The 9898-nt window shown below is 57.2% G+C and overlaps 1 protein-coding gene across 1 annotated transcript; it reads right to left on the bottom strand.

Moving 5' to 3' along the window:
* Window positions 1-1845: 1845 nt before the first annotated feature.
* LOC147652143 (maestro heat-like repeat-containing protein family member 7) lies at window positions 1846-7392 on the bottom strand. The gene is made up of 16 exons (XM_086898325.1): window positions 7088-7392; window positions 6771-6835; window positions 6501-6653; window positions 6223-6333; window positions 5998-6146; window positions 5593-5740; window positions 5199-5386; window positions 4979-5116; window positions 4575-4689; window positions 4265-4402; window positions 3856-4032; window positions 3568-3723; window positions 3315-3416; window positions 2886-2988; window positions 2545-2605; window positions 1846-2233 (listed from the first exon to the last, which is right to left on the bottom strand). The coding sequence occupies exons 1-15, from the start codon at window positions 7203-7205 to the stop codon at window positions 2547-2549; spliced, it is 1920 nt and encodes a 639-aa protein (XP_086754451.1). The 5' UTR covers window positions 7206-7392; the 3' UTR covers window positions 1846-2233; window positions 2545-2546.
* Window positions 7393-9898: the final 2506 nt, after the last annotated feature.

Here is a 9898-nt window from a genome sequence, read left to right as displayed (position 1 = left end):
CTCCTCAAAAATGCTTATCACAACCCAACCACGGGGAGACGGGGAGATTTTATTAAAGGGGTTTCATACAATCAAACACACACCCCAATCACCCTGTCCTTTTCTAGCTGCTTGCAGTCGCCCAGAGCGAATCCACAGATTGGGATTCCCCACTCGCCCTGTGCTGACAGCACGTCTCAAACACGCACTTCCTCTGGCCTTTCAGGGCACGCACACACACGCAATTTATGTCTCATGCTACGCACATTACTGGCTCTGCCACTCAAGCCTCTCCTGGTTCCAAGCCTCTCCCATTTCAGAATGTTACAAGTGAAATTCAGCCTCATTTTATCAATAAGGATTTTATTGAAAAATCTGTAAAATCGAATTATGGAAACAACCACAATCACTGTCAGCGTCGAACCCGGGATCGGCAATGGGTGAACTCTGAATCAGCCTCTGCCACACTGATTCCCACAAGTTCACAACTTGTCTTTGGGAGAGCGGTGTTTTATACAGGTTTTTTCAGCTTGAGGCTATGCAGTTTCAGTTTCTTTCTTTTTCTTGTGTTGTTACATATTCCTATTTCTGCTGCTGGACTGCTGATGAGTTTTCTGAGAAGGAGATGATGTTTGAGTGGTTTTTCAGGAAGAAGGCTTTGAGATGTAGAATCGTGCTGAAGTTTTTTTTTTTAGTCTGTGTAGTTTTTTTTGGGAAACCGACACAGAGATGTATGGTCCTGGAGAATCACATCAGGTCGGTATCAGGCGTTAATCACCAGGTCCTTAGAGCACTTATTTTGCTTGGGTTGGCCCAGCTCTTCTCAGTGTTATCTTAATTGCTGGGTTGTTCTCTTGCAAATTCCTTGATTTCCAGCAGCTGCTTTTGTAATCTTAAGCTGCTTGTGGTTTTTGTTTTACATAAAACATGCTTTTATACTTGATTTTCTATGTGTACAATAAAACACAAATTATCCCAACATATATTACACAACCATACGCTCCACTGCCCAAACCCTGTCCCTCTTCTCTTACCCACACTCAAACACGTGTCCATTTTTCACTCACACGTGCTCCAAACACCATGGGTTTTTGTGCTCTGGGCATCCCATCCTCATTGCCAAGAACATCATGGGTGCTGGAAGATGCCCGTGCACAAAATTGCAAAGCAACTCTTATTTTATTAGTTGCTGTTGCAAATAATACCTACCAACCCCTGGATTGCTGAAAAGCCACTGGGCAGCGGCAGGAGATGGAGCATGGTGTTCCAATGGGAGGGGCAGGCAGGCCATGCACCTTCAGGACATGCCCTGCATCAAAAGGCGTGCATTTTGTCCTTCTTGCCTCTCCTCTGCAGAACCAAGCCTCCTATCTTCTCCCCTGGAGTGGAATTTTCCCAGTCACCTTGTCATCTCACCCTTGGCCAGTACATGAGGTAAGGTCACCAAGCCAATAACAGCCTCATTATTACTGTTCCTCTTTCACAGGTTAACTTCCCATCAATTGATCAATCCATTGTTCCTCTTAAGGGTCAAATTCCCAGCAGTTAACCCATAAGGTTTCCTTCAAAGTCTGTTCTTCGCCATCCTGTTGACGTGCACAACAGAGGACAGAACACGGCAGGGCCTTAGACACAACTTTGGTCCCTGACACACCCAGGCTCCTTGTCCCACTACTGGCCTTCAGTGACACCTTGAACTCCACAATGCTGTGGAGCCGGGCCTTCAGCACAGGGACCTTTCCAGCCTGATCTGCGCTCCTTCCTCTGCGTCTCTGCACAAAACACGGTGCAGGAGAGAACGGCAGGAGGGGCCTGTGTGTCACAGTGCTCTGGATTTGTGTCCCTTCAACTCCAGACAGATGCAGGTTAAGTGAAAAAGGCAAACTGTTTATTAATGCAAGGTGAAGCAAAGGGATGAGCTGGAAAGGGAAAGAAGGGGATGGGCATGGACTGAGGGCTGGTGGTAAGGAGCTGTCAAAAGGGAGGAAGAATAGAGGGAAAAAAGGGGATGGGCACAGTCTGAGGGCTGGAGGGAGCTATCTACAGGCTGGGAGAGGGCTGAAGCCCCGTGAAAATCCCACAGGCTCAGCTGTGCCAGTTGTCAGCTGTGCCTGGATCTCCAGTGGCACTGGGAGGTGGTGTCCTCTTCAGTGTCTCCTGCTGCTGTTCTTGGGACACTTGTTCACTGGCAAACCGAGCTTGGATATTCAGGTTGCTGTGGGATGGAGTGGTGTCTTTGTCGGGGCTTCAGTGGCTGGAAGAGAGAGGACAAGAGGCACGGTCAGGGCATGCATCTGCAGGGATCCTAGGAGACATTCCTGCCAAGGACATTCCACCTGGCTCTTGCAATGGCCACAAGAGAGAACCAGACAACAGGATCAGCCAGAAGGTGCTGGCCACAACTCCCACCCCTGTCCCTGAAATCTCTCTGCTCTCTGCCCACACCGCCCTCACCCAGACAGGGAACGAAGCACTCTGCAGCTGGGCCAGGGATTGCAGCTCCCATCCCAGGCATTGCAACTGCTCCCTGCCAGCCCCCAGTGCCAGCCCGCTGCTCTCACTCACCCTCACTGAGGGTCTGCAGCTCTTCCTTGTGCGCCCTTGTTCATGAATATCCTGGCCATCCCTGGGAACACAGAGCCTGTCAGGGCCCTGGCAGCACAGCTCCCTGCCAGCGGCGCTGCCAGCCCTGGGGCCACACGGCCTCCCGCCCCGGCAGGGCTCAGCCCCAGCCCTTGCCGCATCCTGACTCAGCCCAAGGGCACGGCTGCCAGAGGCCGGCAGCAGCCCCGAGGGCAGCCGGGGCTCCATGGCGCCGGGCCCGGGTGCCGCTGCCGGGACAGCAGCAGCTGGGGCCGGGGCCGAGCTGCGGCGGAGTGGGGAGCCAGCCCGGGCCCGTGGCTCACCGATGAAGCTGACGGCCGCCTCTCGCAGGGACTCCTGTGGGCTGTCAAGATACGGCAGTGCCCGGCTCAGGTGCTCGGCCGCTCGGCTCTCGTCCTGTGCCAGCTGCAGAGAGCGGCAGGAGGGAAGGGTCGGTGCGGGCTCTGCCTCTCGACCGGGCGCTGCCTGCGGCCAGCCCCGGCCTCCCGTGCCCGCCCAGCCCTGAGGCACCGGGCAGCAGCCCCACTGGGCTGGGGCTCCATCGGCACCCGGCTCAGGGCCACAGGAGCCTGAAGAGGAACCCGTGTGTCCCAGGGAAGGGAGCAGTGTGTGGGGCACAGGCTGGCTCCCATGGGTGCAGCACTGGGCCACAGCTGCCAGCCCCACACACTGAGCCCCGGGGACAGGGAGCTTCTCCAGGCTGAGGCTGGGGTTTCCAGGCCGTCCTTTACCACACATTCGGTGATCTTCGACAGATCCTCTGTTGGCAGCACACACAGGAGCTCTGTGCTCTTTAGGAAGGTGGCAGCACAGTGCAGCGTTTCCCGGGAGGCCTGGAGAGATGCAGAGATGCCATTGCTGCCCAGGGCACAGGAGTTGCATCCCTGTGCCAAGGCCAGGAGGAGGCCGCAGCCTGGGAGGCGGCAAGGCAGGAGGCAGCCCAGCCGCCTCCCAGTGGTGCACCAGCATCACACAAAAGCTCACATCAGCCACGCGCTGGTTGTCGTCGTGGCAGTGCAAAATGAGCGGGAGCAGGCTCTGCTTCACAATTCCCTCCATTGCATTTTTTCCCTCTTCCAGTACCAGGTTCATCGTATTGCGGAAGAGGTGAATGGAGAGCACCTGCACGTGGCTTTTGTCCTGGAGGAAGGAAGGAGGAAAAGATCTCAGCGCCAACTTCTCCAGCCCACCTGGGCAAAGGCCTGAAAATCCACAGGCCCAAAGTTTGTGTGGGCAGTAGCCAGTGCCCGTGGCCGGGGCACAGAGCCTTACATGGTCAAAGAGGAGCACAAGTGGCTCAGCAAGCTTGGGGGCAGCAGTCCTTGATAAATGAAGACTTTTTCTCTTCAGCACATTCGTGAGCACAGACAGAGACATGCCGACCACTTCTCCGTCTGCGTCACTCAGCAGCTGCAGGAAGCTTTGACACAGGCGGCGTATAGGTGTGGCCTGTGTGGAACACAAGGATGTGCTAGGAAGCCCTGAACGGCTGCAGCGCCAAGACCGCCCTGGCACTGCAACCCCACCCTGCTGCTGCCGGGCCCAGAGGCCAAAGGCCTGTCCCAAAGCACTGAGGCAGGTGAGGCAGGAGAGCTGGGAGCAGCTGCCTCAGCTCCTGAAGCCCAGCCAGCCCAAGGGGCTGCTTTGCCCAGCACAGCTTCAGCTGCTGCCCCGTTCTCACCATCGAGGGTTCCTGGCTGAGCACCACGAGGCCTCTGAGCGCCAGGCGACGCCTCTGCCTGCACTTGCTCTGCAGGTGCTTTGATGTGATCTCAAGGACACAGTACCCACAGTCACTCAAGTTCAGGCAATCCAGGACCTGAAAGGCACAGGGCAGTGACAGAGGAGCCGGCTGGCAGGAGCCTGGAACTGCACAGGGCTGGGCCCAGGCAGCAGCACAGGGCGCGGGCACCGTCCCAGGCAGCTGTGGCTATGCAAGGGGACAGGGCTGGCAGGCAGCTCAGCGAGGTAGTGCTGGCCATGGGGCTCACCTCCACAAGGAATGCCAGGGAGGACAGATCCCAAGGTGCCTCCTCCCTGATGAGCCTCCGGACAAATTGGTGTGCCACATGGTAACACAAGGGCGTCAAGTCACGGCGCATCACCCTGGAAGGGGGGAAATGGCACCAAGACACAGAGGTGGGGGGTGGGGAGAGGCCAAACCTCTCCCAGGGATGACTCATGGAGATCTGGCCTTTCCCCAGCATCCCTGGGGGGGGACCATGGGTGCTTTGGGACCATGGGGCTCCTTCTGGGCACCCTCCTCTCAGACTTCTCTAGTCTGCTCAGCAATCCCTCAATGGCAAAGCCCTCTGGCCAGGACCACAGGGACTGTGGTAGGGCACCCTGGGCACAGGGCACACATTTCAGAGGCAGTGGCGAGAAGGGGTCTCACCTGGCCAACAGACCCACGGCATAGTGCTGGGTGTCAGCATGGAGCAGCGTTTCCCAGCCACACTTGCGCTCCATGGCCATCAACTCGCTGTCATAGTGCAGAAAGCAGAGCAGAGCCTTTATGGCCTGCACTGCAAATCTGTGTGCAGAGCAAAGGCCAGGTCACATTGGGTTCACTGGTGTCAGCCACAAGGGCATGGGAAGGACAGGAGGACTGGCACCTGTTGGGTTCTCCGGGAAGGCGGTGTTGCTCCTGGCATTCTCTCCAGAAGTTATCAACTTCTGCTGGCATCAGCTGTGTGGTGGTGAAAACGTGCAACAGCAGAGCCGCAAAGAGAGAGTCGGAATAATGCATCATGGCCTCATGGCTCTGAGGCACTTGCATAATCACCCAGAGCACCAGAGTTGCCTGCAAAAGAATCACACCAAGACAGCGCTCAGTGCTAAGGCGTCCATGGGGCAGAGCCCGAGGGGAGATGCACGGGGAGCAGCGGGCCCGGTGCCCCCTGAGCCTGCCCCTAGCCCAGGTTTCAGCCCAGCCTGAGGCAAGGAGAGGATGAAGAGCTGCTGGAGAAGCAACCTAGGGGACAGGCAAGGCCAGTTCCAGAAACTCACAGCCAGAGCAAAAACGTCCTTGTTGTCCTCATCAGAGGTGCAGATGCTGCAAAGTGGCCAGTTCTCCATCACATGGAGCAGAGTTGGCAGCACCTTCTCCATTGCTGGTCCTGATGAGGCTATGGCTTGCCACATCATGGCAGCAGCTCTGTGGGATCAGAGCTCTGTGTCAGGGGTGTCTCAGTCACAGAGCCATGCCCTGTGTAGCTGTGGGGTCCCAGGTGACAGAGCCCCAGTGCCCTGAGGGGCAGGGAGGGAGCACTGGCAGCAGCCTCAGGAAACAGAGGGGCCCGAGGCTCCTGGACCTCTCTGCCTGTTGGGCAGAGCCCATTGGACAGGCTGTGCAGGGCGATGGGCCCTAAAGGCCGCTGAGCCCTGAGCTCTCAAGGCACGTGGGCCCCATACCTGTCACACGATGGGGCACAGCGCAGGAGGGTCAGCACCACATTGTCCGGGTGTTCTTCAGCCAGCTTCACCATGTTAGTTGGCAGCCTGGCATCCACCGTAACGGAGCACATTAGATGCTGGTGGATGCTCCGTACAATAGCTGGCACCTAGAGTAGGAATGGGGAAGACTTGGAGCGCTGTCCAAGGCAGCAACTTCCCCAGCTTCTCCCAAGAAGTGCTTACCGTCCCATCACACTCTGCTGGCCTCAAAGGCTGAGGGGGCCCTGTGGATGTGGCTTGAAGTGGCACAGGATCCTGGGAGACCTCCAGTTCCGGCCCCTGGCTGGCTACCTGCTGGTCAGAAGGAACAGTCCCCTTTCAAAAAAATCCATATTAGGTGCATGACTCATGGTGGGAGGGGGCACAGTGTCAGTATTTGTGATGCCCTGAGTCTCTCTGGGGTTTGGAATGGCCATGTCCTCAATCAGTACCACATCAGAGTTTGCCCTGTCATCACTCACCACAGCGTCCGAGTCTTGTGAGGGCGCAGCTGAATCTGGGCTGACATCAGGCTCTGCCTGGAGCTCCTCCAGCCCAGAGTCAGGCTCAGCTGTGCCCTCAGTTCCTATGGGGCTGATCTTTCTATGCCGAATTGGCAGGAACTGGCGGAACCTCTGTGCAGAATGAAGAATGGACAGGGAAGAGAGGCATGTTCCATGGAGTGCTGCAAGTGCAGAGCTGGGCTGAGCAGTGACAGCAGGCCCAGCCCAGGTGGGGATGGCTGCAGGTACCTTCAGCGTTTTGCGGAAGCGGCCCTGGGCAGGCTCCTGCTCTTGTCTCTTGTCCATGGCTGCATCTGGAAAAGAGCAGCCAGAGCTGAGGGACTGCGGGAGAGGCCGGAGAACACAGCCCAGCCTTGCACTCCCCAGGCAGGGACAGCCCTGGGGTGGCTCAGGGGATGGAGCACGGTCACAGGCAGGGGTCAACCCCAGCCCCTCTTCTCTCCTGTCCTTGGGCATGTCCACATGGGATGGGATGGGATGGGACGGGATGGTGCAGGGCCCAGCTGGCTGCAGCTTCAGCCCTGCGGCCCAGCTCTGCCACTCACCATCCTGCCCTTGCTGGAACTGCTCCGGCTCTTCAGGGTGTTCTGCTGGGGCAGCTCCACGGTCTGTGCTTCTATTCCGTCGGAACACCCTGAATAGCCTGAGGAATCTGCCCGCCATGACAAAATCGGGCCTTGGGAGCACCTTCTAAAGAGATGTTATCAGGAAGCTCCGGCTCACCAATTCCCACAGTCTGCTCACAATGTGAGCTGTAGAAATTACGCCTTGGAAAAGCTCCGGGTCAGGCACTAACGAGTGGGCTGTGTGGGGGCTCCTCACAGCACCGCTCTGGTGTGTACTGTCCCGTCGCATGCACCAGGCACACTGGTGTGGTCTTGTCACCGCCAGCTCTTGTCCATTCCACCGTTCCATTCCACGGTTACCAGACTGCACCGTGTCACTAACGGCCCTTGCACGCCCTGCCACCTTCCTGGTTCTGCCCCATCCCCCCAGCGTGGCCTACGTTGGAAGGAATCCCTTGCCCAAAGTGTCTAAGACAGGATCTTTAGGAGCACCTCAAACCATCAGCAAACACTGCCCTGCTCTGCAGGCTCAGGGCAGCAGAAGGAGCCCCCAGGGCTGCCGACGCAGGCGCAGCAGGAAGGGCACGGGGCCTTGCACAGAATCTGTACAGGGGCCTGGCAGCACTGAAATCAGCAGGTGTGGCAGAGTCCCCACCGAGGCAGACCTGCCACCCCAGCCGAGCCCTGGCAGTGCTGGTGCCCTTCTCCTGCCCCAGAGACCTGTGCCCCTGGGGGGTTTCTGTGCCACAGGGCCAAAGCCAAAGCCCACGTGCATTGTGGGCTGGGCTCCTTCCTGTAGGGGTCTTGGCAGGAGCTCCTGGAGCTATTGCTGGCCACTCTTGCTATCTGTCAGATGATGTTGCTCCTTCCTGGAATGATGTTTTTCATGGAAGGGGTTTGCAGTAGCACAAATGTTCAAGGCCCCAGTTGCTGCGTGTCTGTCTGTGTTACAGCTGATGCAAGTCAAACATTTTCTCCAGACATAGAATCCTGCTTGAACAGTCACAGAGCTACATCTATTTTTACATTATGTCTGTAATTTTAATATTTTTTAAGTTTTCCAGAACCTGCTGACTGTTTTCAAGGTTTTCTCTCTATCCCCAGTGCACATTCTCCAGAAATTGTGCTCTCACATCCTTTTGCATTTATTAAAATTACCTGCAGTGACCAGTCAATCAAAGCCCTGGGAAAACTTTAAACTTCAGGGTGAACCCAGACAAAATATTTATCTCCCACAGCTGAAGCCATGAATTGCCAAGTACTGTCCCCAGTACACCTGTAGGTGTGCTGATGCCATTTCAAAGGGGTTGCCAATGAAAACAAATTTTAACATTTTTGTAGTTTCCACATTGGAATTAAAATCCCTGACTTGAAAAATCACATGTCAAAATTTTTAGGACTCTTACAAACCAAAGCTGTCATTTTCACCCTGCAATTTAGAGTCTCTGAACAGTCACACAAGGTTTTAGTTCTACACTAGTTTAGACACTACAGAAAAAGTCCTTGGTGTTCGGCTATAACTTTACATCAGCATATATTCCTGATGATTATTTTAGGCAGGAGCAGCAAACTCAAGAATGAGCCAAACAGGCTGTTCCTGTGTTCTCATGCCCTGAGTCTCTCTCTCTCCGTGTCACGATGGCGCCAAGGCCGCTGCCTTGGGACACCGGAGTGTGGAAGGCGAGCCCGCCCTCAAGCACGGCCATCCAAGTCAGTCACGGGCACAGGCTGCAGCTGAAGCTGCCAAGAGTTGCTGTGAGGCTGGCAAGTCAAGAGAAAGCCATTGTGGCCAATTCTGCTGAGGCCTTTTGCCAAACCAAAGGCAGCTGTGCCCACAGCCTCCCCCTGTCTGGCAGCCGGCTGCTGCGGACGCCTCAGTTCGCAGGTGCCGACGCTGGGGCTGCTGCTGTTCCTGTGCACACTCTGCTGCTGTTTCTGTGGGCTCCAGAGCCGCTTGGGCAGCAGCCACTGGGCAGCCCTGCTGGAGGAGACACCGCCGCCCTCCCTATGGTGGCAGCAGCTCTGCGGGCCCCGAGCTCTGTGTCAGGGGGGCCTCGGTCACAGCAGCGTGGCCTGGGCAGCCGCGAGGGCCCGGCCTGGCCACCAGCCCTGCCTCTGCCCACTGCCCCTTATGGCAGGCACCCAGTGGGCATGGCCTGGCAGCACCCCCTGCCCTCCATGTCCCCAGCCAGCCCAGACTGAGCACACCTCGGGCTGACCCCACCCTCCTGGAGGTGTACTGTCCCAGCCCCAAGGGCTTCTGCTGCAGGCCTGGCAGACATTTTGGGGAAGCGCCAGAACAGCCGGGTGTCAGGAACCAGGCGGCTGCCCGGGGGCTGCTTATGGCCTCTGACACCCAGTTCCTCAGCTCTTCCCACCACCCCGGCCCCTCAGGGGCCTCCTGTCCCCTTGGAGTCTCCTGACACCCACTCCCTCACACATCCCCCTTGTGCCTTCCCACGGCCTTGTCCCGTCAGGGCCTCCACAGCCCCTCATCCCTTCATGGCCTCCCAGCAGCCTGTTCCCTCAGGGTCTCCCCCAGCGTGGCCCGCCAGCAGCGCCGCAGCCCCACAGGAGCTCCAGAGGAGCTGCATCAAGAGGCACCTGGGAGCCCTCAGCAACCCAGCCATTACTACACGGGCACGAGGACACAGATGGCGCTTCCTGGCTGGGACAGGGCTTGTGCCTTCAGCAGAACCACCAAAGGCCAAGGGGTTTCTGGCCATTTTCCCTGCACCACTGCACACCCTGGCAGGTTGCTGAGCACGAGCACCCTTTTCCCTCTCTTCT

This window comes from Cyanistes caeruleus, chromosome 7, assembly GCF_971803275.1.
Source record: "Cyanistes caeruleus chromosome 7, bCyaCae1.hap1.1, whole genome shotgun sequence".
Taxonomy (NCBI): domain Eukaryota; kingdom Metazoa; phylum Chordata; class Aves; order Passeriformes; family Paridae; genus Cyanistes; species Cyanistes caeruleus.
Note: the sequence above shows the minus strand (reverse complement) of the source record. Positions and strands in the feature narration are given on the sequence as shown.